General features: G+C 36.5%; 1 protein-coding gene across 4 annotated transcripts in view; it reads right to left on the bottom strand.

Annotated features, from left to right (window-relative positions):
• SMARCAD1 (SNF2 related chromatin remodeling ATPase with DExD box 1) overlaps positions 1-15,682 on the bottom strand; it is a 45,243-nt gene continuing 29,561 nt past the window's right edge. For all 4 annotated transcript variants that reach the window (XM_074866756.1, XM_074866757.1, XM_074866759.1 and 1 more), the window contains 15 exons: positions 13,164-13,366; positions 11,752-11,842; positions 10,429-10,528; positions 8,896-8,955; positions 8,599-8,674; positions 8,013-8,148; positions 6,850-6,987; positions 6,449-6,544; positions 5,464-5,581; positions 5,089-5,210; positions 3,771-3,959; positions 2,746-2,864; positions 1,653-1,835; positions 846-955; positions 1-556 (listed from right to left, as the gene is read on the bottom strand). In XM_074866756.1, the coding sequence (XP_074722857.1) occupies positions 495-556; positions 846-955; positions 1,653-1,835; positions 2,746-2,864; positions 3,771-3,959; positions 5,089-5,210; positions 5,464-5,581; positions 6,449-6,544; positions 6,850-6,987; positions 8,013-8,148; positions 8,599-8,674; positions 8,896-8,955; positions 10,429-10,528; positions 11,752-11,842; positions 13,164-13,366 (1,803 nt within the window). In that variant the 3' untranslated portion in view covers positions 1-494. The remainder of the gene's footprint in view (positions 557-845; positions 956-1,652; positions 1,836-2,745; positions 2,865-3,770; positions 3,960-5,088; positions 5,211-5,463; positions 5,582-6,448; positions 6,545-6,849; positions 6,988-8,012; positions 8,149-8,598; positions 8,675-8,895; positions 8,956-10,428; positions 10,529-11,751; positions 11,843-13,163; positions 13,367-15,682) is intronic.

The raw sequence follows: 15,682 nt of genomic DNA, 5'->3' as shown, positions 1-15,682 counted from the left end.
TTCTGTTAATCTATGGAATTTTATTTGAACAAGTAGATACAAAACCAGTACAGTACATTAAATGAACCAAAACAAGCAGAAATAAACTCGAGCATTGTCAATAAGGCACATATAAAAAAATCTACACACGTAATCCAGTGAAACAGACAGTATATATATATATATTTGGAGGTAGAAATAATTACAAAAATACTGACAAATCTTAAGCAGTAGCAGATTTGTTAAAACAATTACTACTTAGGTCCCCGTTTTGAAAAGTGATCTGTAAAATAACATTTATTCAGAATCCAATGTTGGCACATTTGGGCCATTTATGTTTTTCAGCATCAAAAGAATGCTAGCGGTGTTAAAAATTTTCGATAACATGAGGAATACAATAAAGAAACTACAAAAAGTTCTTAAAATGTTCGTAAAATTCCTGGTCATCAATAATGTAAGAGTGCTTGGGGTACAACATCACCTTTTTTCCTTGAATTCCACAGCGTATTTACATTTTAGAGACCTAACGAAGCTTTTAATAGTGTGGCTATATCTGCTGGAATGGTTCCTTCTTCTCCTGAGGAATAAACCCAAGCGTTAGTACAGCTCAAAATATTTCACATAAACAGACTAAAGTCTAGATCCACAAAACTTCACAAAATCCTCTACTTGTAGGAATATGTAACTGATTCAGTGACTCAGAGGGCACTTCCTGTCAAACTGAACAATAATCAGCACAAATACATCTTTCTAGCTTATTTAACATTTAAAAGAGGCTTGTCTGCATCCAGAACTTTGTTTTTTCAGAATATATTGCAACAACCTTAATTTACTTAAGTAGACATCATTATGTGCAAGAGACTTACCTGAATCTGCTGCAGTCATATCTTGTTCTAACTTCAACTTCTGCTGGCTGATTTTGAGCATGGATTCTTCAATAGTCCCCTTACTGATTAGCTTTATGACTTTTACTTCTCTGAAAACCACAAAATAGGATAAACCCAATTCTATAGTTACATTGGATTAGTCAAAAAAGGAAGGATGCTATGCCTTTGCTCAGCTGACAGTGGTTTAAAACAAAAAGGAGGAAATGAACAAAAGGGCAATACAAAGAGTTCCTAGTTTTTTCTGAAAAGAAAACTCTTCTCCTGCCACTGCAAAGTCTGGACAGTCACAACAATCTACATTAAAAGAAAAAACTCAACTTCCCCCTCATCCCATACTACAGTTGAAATACCAGTTATTAAACATATTCTATTGCTCACGTTAGCTTATTCTGACTGAGGACTCTAAAACAGTCCATGGTTTCACTCTTTATGATAGGTGGCACTTTAGAGGTTATAAGTCTCCTAAAGAGACCAAACAGCTTTGCTAAACAGTCCCAAAGACTTCAGATCTGCCTTGAAATAATTCCGAGCACCAGAAATTTGAGCATTATAGAGAATTTGGGAGTTACAGAGAACTGGAAAAAAAGAGGAGAATCTATTTAAGGTTTGTTGTTGGCAGCAACATGTGCTAAGACAATTCCAATTACCTAGCTCCACACAACCCAGAGCTGGTTTACAGAAGTCTCTCCTTAAAATGGAATTTTTAATCATGAAATATTGTCCTTTTAGCCTCCTTTGAGAGCTTGCCTCTAAGAAAAGCCAAGCCTTATAATTAAAAAGTCTTACCTTGTCTGACCTACTCTATGGCATCGGTCCTCCGCTTGCTTATCATTGTATGGGTTGCAATCAATATCATGAAGAATAACAACATTTGCTGAGGTCAGATTAATTCCCAAGCCACCAGCTTTGGTTGACAGGAGGAATACAAATATACCCATATCTGTATTGAACTGATCTATTAGGTGTATCCTGTGAAACACAAGAAAACACATATCAGGCCTTGGAGAAAACACCCCACTGGCTCCAGAGTTGAATATAGAAGTTAGAATTATCTTTTGAAAGGGAGGACAGTGGCAATGCAAAGCAGCAAAAAAGTACAGATGTTATACAGAAGGAAAAAGGGTACCAACAGTCCTCAACAGTGACCAGAAAACAGAGACAGACCGATAGCAAAGAATGAAAGGATGCTTGGAAAAAATCTTGGATGATCATAGAATACAAAGAGCAAGTTGGAGGACAAGGGAAGACTGAAAAAGTACAAGAAACAAATGGGGGCAGGGGGAGAGGGAGAAATTTTGCTTCATGACTGTCTTCTGTACTAATTGCACATACAAGGGAAATAACAGACTTCAACTGTAAGTGGGAAGTAATACCACGGCAAGAATGACAGTTTTGAAATGAAGGAAAGAACACCTAAAAAAATTTTTAAAAAATCATTAAACAGGAAACATCAGAAAACCAGCACAGCTCAAGTGCAAGAAAAGCAACATTTTCAGCTGTGAAGGACAGAGTAAATGGTTTGTCCTAGAGAAACAAAGGGGTTGTAACAGATATACTATACTTCCAAGTAATATCTGCACAAGACCTTTTGTTATGGCATGCTGACACACAAGCAAATCAAACACACCATGAACTGCTGAAAACACAAGTTTTCCATTTTGATGGCTAAGACTGTAAACCGACCACCTAACACTCACCTTTCAGCCTCATCCTTGCTAAGGCGAGCTGAAATCCAACATTAAACCCCTTCTATAGTCAATGCCCAGTGACCACAGAGTTCTATATATGGGAAAACTGAGGTAAGGGTTTTAAGTCACCTCCCCCCCTCCATGCACACATCCATTTTTTCTCTCTCATCTTCAGCAAAGAGGTCACATACCGATCAGAAATCTGTGTTTTTCCATCCAACCTAATATATCTATGTTGCCAGTGCTTTAGGAAAACTTCCAAGATATCCAGCATCATAGTAAACTGGCTAAACAATACAACTCTGTCACCCTGGAAATGACAAAGCAAAAGTTTTAAAACACATCAATTATGGATAATGAACTACACAAATACTTGATTGGTGCAAATACATGATTTTACTCTGACTGAATCCCTATTTTCCAACCTAAAAGACTAAGCTGAAAATCATCAAGTCAGGACTGACTTTCAATGAAGATACTGTATCCAGTATTTCTGCTGCATTAACCTACCTTTTCTCAGTGCAACAATTTTTTAGTTACTACGCACTTTGACTCAAGCAATCTAGAAATCACATGTCAAATGCATAAATGACAGATCTACATCATCTATAAACATCAACAAAATATTTTCGTTAAAAACTTAAATTTAAGCTATATTCCATATAATACAGAGCAGTAGCACTCTTGTCTGAAATAACTGAACAGATGCACAGCACACACTTGTGCAAATTTAGAATGCTCTGAAGTATTATGGTACATGCTTATTTGTAAAATAAACCAGTTTGAATCTGACTCAAAGCAGTGAACTCTTCTTACCTTTACACTGGCTTAATACATACATGATTATTCTAATGTAATACAGTCTTATTCAACTGCCAAAAGGTGGTCAAAGTTCATGATCTGTGAAAATGATGTATACTGAAAAAGTAGCGTATACTGAGAAAGTAGTGTTAACTCAGGATGAATATTCTGAAACTTGGAAAAATGGGCAAGCTTGCTTCAGCTGTCTCTAAAGTGACATGCGTAGGCAGGACTGCACATTGAAAGCTGTAAGTATTGCTTTGCAATTCTGCACATGCACTAAATGACATTGTAATAGGCCACAGAAAAGCAACTGGGTTGCAATATAGAGCTAGCAGAAGTTAATTTAACCAGCCATTTAGAGCCACCCTCTAGATGGACAGGAAAAGATGTTTCACCCATCTGTAGTACCAACCTTCTCTTTAAGGTCTGAGAGAATGTGTTCCAGTGCTCTAAACTTTCCGGAATCCAAGATCTGATCCATGTCTAACTTGAAGTCACTGACATGAGAATATTGCTTACAAAGCAAATGCAGCTCAAAATCTGTCATTACTGTCATATCTTCAAAGATAAGGTCAGGGTTAGCATCACAATGTGTGGGTTCCTGTTAGCAAAAGTGAAGGGAAATAATGCAATACACAATCTCACTAGCCAGACAAGAACAAACACACACACCACACAATAACATCCAAAATTTCTGAAAGAACAAAGTAGCACAACTAGACATGGACAAATGCCAGAGCGTGGCTCATGCAAGCAACAAAAGATGAACTCTGCAACCCCAGGATTAGAGGATCATTACTTTGCAATTTAGTTTTTACAAGAACTTGTACTATCAAAAACTAAGAAGTATATGCTCAACCTCCATAGCAATTACCTAGTTCCCATCAAGCCCTATGACCTTTTACCCCTGTATCAGACCTCTTCCCCTGAAGACACATTCCCTAAAAGGGAGGTCCAATCCTTGGATAGATGGTAGAAGACATGGGAAGCCCAGCCCAAGATGTAGGGTGGGTAGAGGGATGTCATGCCTGGAAGAAAGAGGAAAAGAAAAGCCACATCTGGAGAGTACGATGGTATGAGTAGGAATAAAAAGGGACAAAAATCCTTCATAAACCAATGGGTCACTTCTTCCCTTCCCCCCAGGTGGGACTGGATTTATTTTAAAACAAAGCTGAACATATTCAAAGCCAGCTGCAACTTTCTTAGAGCACCTGCTGCACATTCAGATTTTTTTTTAGACTTCAGAAAGAAGCAACAATTTTCCCCAAACTCCACAGGCATTAACCCCAGCCAAATTACAAAAAAAAAAAATCTTCAACAGTTCAATACTTTCCTATTTTAGTTCTGTACAGCCTAGATTTCTTGCTACTCAGAAAATACTAGTAATGCTAGCCCACAAAAGATTTTTTTCATAAGTAGTTTGGCTCTAAATTTATGGTTGGAGGAGGGAAGAGGTGTTAAGGAGGAGCTAATGAAAAGGAGGAGATAACTGCAGTCCCACAACTGTTCTCTCCATTCTAATATCCAATACAAAAATCAGTGTTAAACACATACAGAGCTTGACTAGAGCACTGGACAGATGCAGAGTAATAAAAAGCAGCAACAATGAATTAAGTTTTGCAAAGACACACTTTTGACCAGAGGACTGACAAGAAAAAAATAAAAATCTATTTAAGTTGTATTAAAAATTCTGAGAAATTAAGGATTGCTTCTGAATCTCATCACCTTACCTTGAGCATAAGCATGGACATTGCCCTGAGCTTGTCAGTCGTGTAATGCTGACGATGCAAGAGAGGGTGATTAGCCATTTTTCTAAGTTGCATCATTACATTTCCCATATCAGAGTTTTTCTCTGTAAACAAAGAAATAAGGTATATTCAGAAGTATATTCACAGATGCCTGTCCGACACATCTTCATATCTCAGGATAACTTTATTTGTAAGAACTGAATTTGGCGTTTCACCTACTACCTGAACTTAGGAAAACCTCATAGAAGGGATATAGAATATTAAACATTTCTACAAAGCAAGGGCGTTGTAGTCACACTTGACATATGTCTGGGCATGAAAAAAAATCAAGAAAAAGGAAACTAAACCCTCACATACCATTACTGTTAATAGTTTTCTTGAGCTTGTTTAAGAGATCACAGTACAGTTGTTCCTGATTCTCAGACATGGCACATAATTCAATGAGATCTTTTTTGGGAGGTAGTTGTTTAAGGACCTGACGAAATAAAAACATACCATGTAAAACTCCCACTGTAGTGAACAGTCAGTAGTTCTGTACTATCTTACAAGCCTGCCTTTAAGCTAGTCTATTCATTCTCCTCATCCCAACTCCTTTCACTGGCTGCAACTTTGCTGAGTCAGCAGTTCGACCTATTCAGAACTTTATTTGGATTATAGATCATCTCCCCATCAAATAACATTGTCTGCTCACTCCAAAACTGCACGAAATACTACTACACGCAATACCTGGAACCCACTCCCCTGCTAATCAGAGATACCCTCTTCAAGCCACTGACTACTAAAATATGCAAGTACACAGAAACGCTTTCCAAATCACTATTAAGTTTTCCCTTTCTTTCATACATGCAATTCTATCTAGAAGATTTTACATAAGTTTTGGATTTTAGAATGAAAAATAAACATTTTGATGATAGCAAACTAACTTAAGCCACACATTTCTAGTCATACTTATACACAAATACATACATGTACATTCAGTGCCTTATCCTTTCAGTTAAAATCATCAGCTTTACTATAAAGTCACAAATATTTTTGTGGGTCATGTGGAAAATTTATCACTTATCACTTAGCAGTGCACGGAATCATCTTTCAGTGACCCTTCATAAATAAAATTCCCAATTGCACATAGTCAGCAAATAATAAGCATCAAAACCCAAAGCTGCAGCAGGTCACATTTTTACTTGTAAACTTCTGAAAGATGGAAAGCTCAAGTTTCTTGCTCCTCCTAGATAAACAGCTAAAACTAGCACTGTGAAAATTTGACCTTAAATTCTACTGTTAGTCTCAAAGATTATCAGACTTTTAATAATATGAAACCATTGTTTTAAAGATAAAATATTACCTCATCTTTTACTCTTCTCAAGATGAATGGTTTTATTATCTGCTTCGCATGTGCAATCCTCTCCTTTTCATATATGCTTTGTTCTTCAGCACTCTTCTAAGGAAAACATTGCAAGAATTCAATTACAGTATGAAGTTTTCTGCTTTAACACCACCTTAACTATTCTAACTTGAGGAAAAACCCAGCCAGAACAGACAGATTTAACAGCATCATTTGTAACTAGAGATAAAACTGTTATGACACATTCTTACTTTAAATGGTTTATTTCATTGCTTCATTTTCTAGATTTTTGTAACATTACCTGTTTCTATAAGATACCAGTATAACAGAAGCTATGCAGCAACAGCAGTGTTCTAGCAAAAAAAGATGTTTTTTTCAAGAAGGGAATATATAATACTTACTGTTTTTGAAGAGAACATCCTTCGGATTTCACTTGTGCTACTGCTGAACATATGTGGCATAACAAAATTCAAGAGGGACATCAATTCCAACAGATTATTTTGAACTGGAGTCCCTGTTAGCAGTAAGCGATTCTTTGCCTGTTTGTCCAAAGTGGAAAACAGTAGTGAGAAACATTAGCCAAACAGGTTAAAATTAATATTAGGAAAAACAACAGTTATGGAGAACTGAGGAAGTGAGCTTAGTTTAAATTACTTAAACTTCATATGTATTTAGATCTCATGGAATAATCTCCTGGTTAAGTCAACAAAACCATTTACAGATCTGTTGAGAACTGAGCACATATCAATTTAAAACTATTCAGGGAGCCTAATACAGATGTAAGAAAAGCCTTCCTGGCTCTATTACGGTTTTTTCCTCTTGTTTTTGCGTGCATGTTTTTGTGTGTTTATTTTTGCTTTTGTTGTTGTTTGGGTTTTTGTGGGTTTTTTTAAATTAATGTACTAATTTTCTAATGTCATACGGTACTTATGCACAAGTTTTAAATCGCAAGTACAAGGCATAGTTTAATTGCTTATAGATCAGCTTCTTAAAAAGGCTTTTGATGAAAATATGATCTTGAAAAATAAGTTGTAATAAGTGATCATAAGTATATTATTATTGTACAAGTATTACAGTGTTAAATCACAATAATCAGAAGAAGAGCTGTACTCAAATTTTCTCTTTTTCCTGTTGACTCAGGATACAAGCTACAAGAAAAAATACTTTAAAGCTCTCTTTTCTTGCACAGTCCTATTGGAGTAGGTCCTCAAATACTACAATGTTTCAGCACAAGTCATCAGAATAGCCTTTTTAAAATCTTTACTACTGTGTGATAAAACTAGAAAAGTGCTTAATACTGAAACTGAACGACTACCATCATCGTAATGATGCTATAGGAAATTTGTTACATTTCTTTGGGAGCTTGCCTCACCGAAAGAGTTCACAATGCAGAATCCACTCCTAAGACCATACCAACACTTGTATCCACTTGCATACCGTAGTTTCTGGAACATTATGTGTGTATGAACTTTACAGTTAATGCTCCATTTTCCCCCAGCTTGTAACTACAAAACAGAAAAACCAAGAGTGTCCCCTCTAACCCAACAATAACTAAACCTCTTACATTAATTGTCATAAGGTGCTGGTAGCGTACAGAGCTCATGTTCTTGAGCATATGCCCTTCATCAAAAATTGCATAGTTAAGCTTCAACCTGCGAAATAGTCCTCGATCATCTGAGCTGCTAATTGCACAGTTGTATCTGTCAGAGAAAGACACATTAAATGCAAATTTAACATGAACATGCTGTTATCACAATCAAACTAAATTCTCTAAAATTGTTAGTTACGGAGAGAATACAGGAGGGGCAGTAAGTAAAACAGCCTAGAAGTAACCAACCATAACACAGTTTACCCCCGGCAAATCATTACAGTTTACCTGATGAGCCAGTGCTCTCAGTAACACTTCTCAAAAAACTGTGCAAATCTATTAAAGTAATATGTATCTATTAGCACGTATTATGTGACTAGTAGATAATATCTAAAGCATCTATTACATAGTATCTGTTACACATTAATAAAATCGTAATTAACCATTACCTGAAAACAAGTTCCCTTCTCATCTCACCAAACTCCAAACATTGTTTTGTTGTACCGCTAGAGGTCAGTAGGAGCTAAGTAAATCTCACTTGTTTTTTAATTACTGTACTTACGTAGTTACAATCACATTGAAATCGACAACTTTATTATTAATGTCCATCCTGAGATGTTTCCTATCTTCCTGGGATCCTACAAAAGGACAAAACATAGAATGAGTACAATTATATACATTTATATAGATATAAAAATTAAGATAGTATGCAGAAATATATTCATCAATAAATACGTGGATTTAAACAACTGCCTTAAAACAGTGCTTCCATGAGAATATTGTCTTAGATTAATATTATCTTAAATTAGTTATGAAAGCAACTGTTTTACTGGATTCATTTCTAAATTAGATTCCTCACCATAGTAGAAAAGGACGTTCAGTTCAGGACACCACAGATTAACTTCTCTTATCCAGTTATCTGTAAAACATCATTAAAATAAAAGACAAGTCATTTATACTTTATTATGTCTTACATAACTGACACACCTCAGCATTAAACCAAACATCTAATTTTAAAGCAAATCCCTTTAAATTCTCCTGAAGGTTAAGAAACTTTGTGTAAATGCTGGAAAACTGATAATATTTAGGGAAATTAAACCACCCTCCACAGGGCTTTAAGTAACCCTTGCTTAGCCTGCTTGCACTTTAAACTCCTACAGAAACAGACCCTGCATGGTCTGTAACCACCATGTAACAAGAATGCAATGCTTAACGTTTCAGCCTGATTTTATCCCTATACAGTTAATTCCTCAGAAAACAAATCACTTCATTTGTCAGTACTCACACCCAGAAGTGTTTCATCAGGAGAGACAGTGCCTCTGGGAGTGGGCAAGGAAGCCTGACAACTCAACCCAGCTCCAGGTGTGGGTCACCAGCAACATCACCATGCCCACAGGGAAGCTGCTTGACAGACAACACAAGTGCTGACACCAGACCACAGCAGATGGGGGTCTCTGGTAAATGCCACTTGACCTGGGTCAGACCCAGATCAGAGCTGAGGAGACACCTCCAGAAGTGTCAGGAAAGCTGCACGTAGATCACACTTCCCAGACATCCCCATGCTGGATGGCTTGGGCCAACCCACCACTACAATTCTTGAGCCTCTACAGTTCACTTCACTTTATGTACACGTGAGACTTTGCATTCTTAAGTGTTATTTTTTAAAAAAAGGGTTCTAGTAGATTTTAAAAGCACACTGAAAATAGCAATTTCAAACTGACTTTGAACAACCCATCAGAAAAGCTTCTGCGTAAGAAAAATTTTTGAAGCTCAAATGAGTATTTTATATTAAAAGCAGCATCTTCTAAATTAAACTTGCTACTTTCTCCTTACTATAATCATTCAACAAAAACAAATTTAACTCCACAGAGAACTAGTTTCTGCTCAAACTCATCAGCTTTGCTGACATATTTTATTCCACCGTATTCTTCCTGCTTTCGATCGAGGTCATTAAAAAATATGAAAACACACTACTAAGAGTCAGCCTTATTTTAGGATTTTGATCTGCTTTGACAGATTCTGTGCAGGAAAAAGGAAAAAAAGACATTGAATGTCTCAAATGTCATGAAACCTAATCTTAAGCACAGCCTGAAGACTAGGAATTTCAACCGGTATACAGTAAGTAAAAAGACTACTTTACTAAACAAGTTCAAATTATAACAAGCAGCTTTATTTTTTGTGAAGCATACAGAGCATCTTAAAAAAATTCCATGTTAGGTCTAATTAATTCAGAACAAGCATGCTTTGCATTCCAATTCCAGTGACTTAAGGAGTTGAATATCACCATAAAAAAGTTAAGTCTTCTTTCACAAAATTACCTTTGTTTCACAGTCCGCCCATGATTTTTTTTTTTTTTTAATACAAACAAATAATTTTGAAGCTTGTAACTTACCTAATGTTGAAGCTGGCACAACTATCAAATGGGGACCCCTGTTGCCCTCTTGGTAGAGATAAGCTAGAAATGCAATAGCTTGAATTGTTTTTCCTAAGCCCTAAGAGAAAACAAATCCATTTAAACAAAATTTACAATCTGTAGAACATAATAGTGCTTTGTACTCATAAAACAATTACAGTGTAGTCAATGTTAACTAAAGATTACAAATCTGCACAGAATAATTGTTCTAACTGCATTGTTTTACGGAAGACAATTCCTTCTTCAATACAATTGCAGCTAAACTCAATTATCTTTTCAGCTCAACATTTGAGCATCAAGGATTCATCTTTTTCATGTATGAAGTTTTTCATTTTAGTTCAAGTTCATCCCTCAAATCTTCTTAAAAATTCACCTTTCTGGAACAGTGCTGCAGACAAACAATTACTTGGGAACTGATTGTTTCTTTTCATTGAGGATATTCCAGCTATTTCTGAAGTGGAATTTAATATGGAAGTCAGATTTCTTTAGGATAAGCCTATGCTTCCACCCATACTCACTTTTCTGTCTTCTGTATCATGGATTTAAAAATTTATCTTATTTATCACAAAATATGCACATAAAGTAGTTCTTACAAATACAAAACATATGGAATCGAGAAACACTGCCGAAGTCTTAGTGAAGCGAACCCATCCATTCACTCGTGGTTCATCACAAGATGAACAGCAGCCAGGATTAAAAGCAACTGACAACACACTTAGCAGCTGCACGACTAAGTTTGTTCCGCTGTACAACTACTGGTGGCATCAGCACTAAACAAAACCTCAAACCCATAAACTTTTCTCTCTTATTTCAGAACTTATGGGGAGCATAATGACAAGAAATGGTCGAAATGTTGGAGAGGCAGAAAAGGTTTCTACCCACTTCATTTCTTCTGTATTGTTAACTACGTGTTTTGAAACTGATGGAGAAATGTGGAAGACAGGGGCTCACTACAACTAAATGCTGGACTAGTAGAATGAGCTATATTTATGGGCAAGGAGCTATTAAAACAAAATGGTTTGAGGATAATATGTTGTGGTAGAAACTGCTTCATTGCATCAGAAGACACCATGTGACTTGTAATTATCAGTGTCCATGAATCTTAGGCTACCTTTGACTTTCAGACTGAAAGTAAGAGCTCAGCAGCTTCTAAACATTTAGAGAAATTGTTTGCAATTTAAGTTATATTAGCTAAAACAAATAATTTATAATCTGCTTGGGATTTCTAGGAAATGAAAGAATTTAACAAAGTCATTTTTGCAAAACTTTTAACGATTCTTAAATAATCAGTTTCACACTCACCATTTCATCAGCTAATATGCCATTCAATCCATGTTTGTGCAGCAGAGCTAACCAGTTCAAACCAATCTTCTGATACGGCTTGAGTTCCAAACTGTTAAGAAATCAAGCTTAACATGTTACCATCTTTTATTTATTTCTCCACGAAACTTCACACTCATGTTTATCAGAGAATGGTAAATTTAACATTGCTTGTATTTTAATGTACTCCAGATCTCCTTGTGTAGTGAAAAACACAAACTTTATTTAATCAGCACATGAATACCAAAGAGCATTTCTGAATTAAGTAGTTTATCTGAATTTTCATACATCAAAATAAATACCTTTCTTCTAAAGGTATTCACATAGGATCTGTGATCCATGGCAAGTTAAAACCAGTCAAAACCAGTTTCAATCCAGGTCAAAAACAGATTAAACTGGTTTCATCCAGTCAAAATGGGTGTAATCCCGTTAAAAAAAACAGTTACACAACACTTATTTTTGGAAATACACAAAAAAGTTGCATTTAGCAGCTGCAGCACTAATTTTTCTCTGTTGTACAATTACTGGTGGTGTCAGCACCAAACAAAACACCAAACATGCACAACCCCCAAAACACACTTGACAGCAAGTCCCCTAGTTCAGCATCTTTTGCCAAAGGAGAAATATCACTGATAAGCTCCCTCCAAACAGTTCCCTCTTATTCTCAGGTTTTATTCTGACACAGCTGAAAATCCTTTTGCTACTTACCACTAACAGCCTCCATGTCTAATCCAAGTTGCTACTCCAGCCATTCCTACTTCACCCTTATGCTTCCTAATCCTTAGGCTAATGCCCTCAATACCCATGTCCATTCCTCCTACACTGTCTATTTCCAGTATCCATTTGGAGATCCTTACCAATTTACCTCTCTGAAATAAATCCTTCCCCCCGAAACATCACTGGTGTCCCCCACCACTAGAGTTCCAGATCATTTTGTACATCTGAACTTCCTGACCAAGGTCTTCAGTCCAGCTGCTAATCTTTAAAAGACTACTCGTATACACTTCAGTTTGGCATCTTTGAAATGTAAGGTTCCCCATTACAGGAGCAGTTTTCTTTGTCAGCTTACTTCAAACAAAAGGCCAGCTTGTGACCCCATCACTCAAGGTCAGCCTCTACATTCATCAAAAACTGGAGCAAGTAAAACAAGGTATTGAGCACTGTTCTATCTTTTTGGTTTTATGTTCTTCTCCTCCTCACCAGCTTTCCTGATATAGTTAAAAACATTTGCTGGATTCCCTTGAGAGTTGTACATCACTGTCTAGCTCCCTGAGAGGTGCTAAGTGTCAAACATTTGCAACCCTGCTTTCAGAGACTACAGTTTTGAAAATCCCAGTCTTCAAGTATACCTGATCATCTGATAACCCTGTAAGTATAAAAAAATGGAAAAATACCTCTGATTCAGAATGGAGGGTTGCTCTATGTTCCATCCACATCCTCCATCTTCGGTAATCCTGGTTACTTGTTTTGTCAGTTTATTTGAAATGTCTTCACATTTATTCATGAGCTTTAGAACCACATCCCTCTCCTTCAGCAGTATCTTACAGTTCCACACTATGTCTTCTGACAAACCAGTAGTCTTAGTCATTTTTGTAAACTAAAATAATAATAAAAAAATACTATGAACACTGGTAATAGCAACAAAGGTGCTACGGTGAAGGTCCACAGCTGCTGCAGGCAGCAAGTAATTCAAGCAGCAGACAGCAACAGCATCCCGATCTCCTCTCAAAACTTCAAATACACAATTACACACTTGGCCCACTGCAAAACTGTGTGAATCCACACTGAAGGTCATCATTACAGCTCCTTGCACTGTAAAACATATCTTAAAATAAGACATACAAATTCTCTGAATAGTTTCTAATGTAAAAAATAGGAGCTCTAAACTCTTTAAAATCCTCAAAGGGAGGCAACATACAGAGCAAAGCAACCTTTCAAGGCCAGGCCCACTAACAGAACAAAACCACAAAAGGAAGAAAAAAAAAAATTACTGGTAATCATTAGATCTCCTTTTAAGCAATCCCTATTAGTTACTAAAGATATAAGAAGCATAATATAGGCATCAAGGCAAACCAACCTATGAGGAAGGCTATTAAGATTTTGTTATGAATCTGCCCAGAGCTCACCATTACTTGGTCCCAATTCTAACTGTACCACAAACAGCACAGTCAAACTGGACTCAGGCAGAGTGGGGGAAAAAAAAAAAAAAAAAAAAAAAAGATTTAAGGGATAAGAAGCTTCCCAAAACTATGTCAGGTTTTTTGTGGTCACCAAGTACTGACAGACCCAAAAGATCAGCAAGAATTATTTTATTCTTTTCCATTCTTCACGTTTCAGTGTTGGAGAATTTCTTCACCAAGTGAAGAGTCTCCTAAACTCTTTCTTCTTGCAATGAACCCGACTTCCTGTGAAGTCTATGAAACAAACTTACACAAATCTACCAGGTCATTAGCACTTGACAATACATTTTCATCCTGACAAGGTTTTAGTACCATTCAGTTTGTCCATTTTTTTGCATGTGCAAGTTTTAAGTCAGTATTATCCTCATTTTAAAGAGGGACAAACAAGATAAAACACACAAATACTTTTTCTAAATGTCATAGCCAACAAGCTGGTAGAGGACAAGTCAAGACACCAGAATCTCAATTTAAATACAAACTAACACAAGGCCTGGCCAGGGCTCCTGAGTGCACTTGGTTTACTAAGATGAAGCACACCAGTATTTGAATCAAAAGCTTGCAGCTGAGCCATGTGGTCAGACCATATCCAGTATCACTGGGGCTCCCTATTCCACAATAGGGTGTTCCCTCCCATCTTGGCTAAGAGATCAAGTGCTGCAACTGCTCTGCCACCATGTACTCATCTTCTCAAAGTACATGTGTTCCCACCTTGACCAAGGCTAACTTCCTTCACTGCTTTGTACTCCAAGTCTACTACTAAGAGCAGAGGTTGCTTCACTCATGTTTGCTAGAAGATGCCTCTAATCTAGCATCAATTTTTATTTAGTTTTCTAAATAATGGCTCCATGTCACAATCCTTCCTACAACAATTATGAGCAGTGCTTTCTCCAAGAGCTCTTGATCTCTTTGTTGTGAGAATTGCTACTCACAAGTTTCATTCTCACAACCTTGTGCCAGCCACAGACCTACCACGTGACACTATGCCTTTAATTAAAAATGAATTTTCCAAATTTTTCCTTCTAAACTACAAAGCATTATTAGTTTTCACGCAGAAGCCTTACTCCACCCCTTGCTTTCTCAGGTCCACACTAGTTGCTTTCTATTTCATTACTCTAAACTTCGTATCTTCATTACAATATGGATATTTTCCATTTTAGAGCCAAGAAGCCTGAAGTTGTGTTGAAACAGGCCCATCAGCTTCACCTGGATTCCATGTAGGGCCATCTACAGAGAGTGTAAAACCTTCTAATAAATTTATTTCTGCAGTAACTGGGGTCATATTTGTAATTATAGCATTTTCATGCATATTTATGCATAAAGTTATTTCACTGTGAAAAAAAAACATTCCTTTTTTATTTACGGATTTAAAGAGTTGAATAATAAATGATTATTTGGATTTGCCATTCTTTTGTTAAAACAGAAGTAATTTCCACATAGAATTCCTGAATTTTCAATCATGTATCTGTTAAAACTTAGCATCAGACTTCACAGGCATATATTCTCCTAGAATTCCTTCCCTAAAAAAAATGAAGGTGTCATAGGATCCAGCTATTGCATGTTAATTAATAGATCAATACTGCCACATTGCAGAGTAAAAGCAAGCTTTGTTAAGCTGAAGTGCACAAGCAGGCTATGCTTTGACTCCAAAAAAAAAAAAAAAAGAGTGAGGCCCTCTACTGACAGCCTGCCATTACTGTTTTGGGGCTTTTTGATTTGTTTGTGGCTTTGTTCCA

The sequence above is a fragment of the Strix uralensis genome, chromosome 4, assembly GCF_047716275.1.
Source record: "Strix uralensis isolate ZFMK-TIS-50842 chromosome 4, bStrUra1, whole genome shotgun sequence".
Taxonomy (NCBI): domain Eukaryota; kingdom Metazoa; phylum Chordata; class Aves; order Strigiformes; family Strigidae; genus Strix; species Strix uralensis.
Note: the sequence above shows the minus strand (reverse complement) of the source record. Positions and strands in the feature narration are given on the sequence as shown.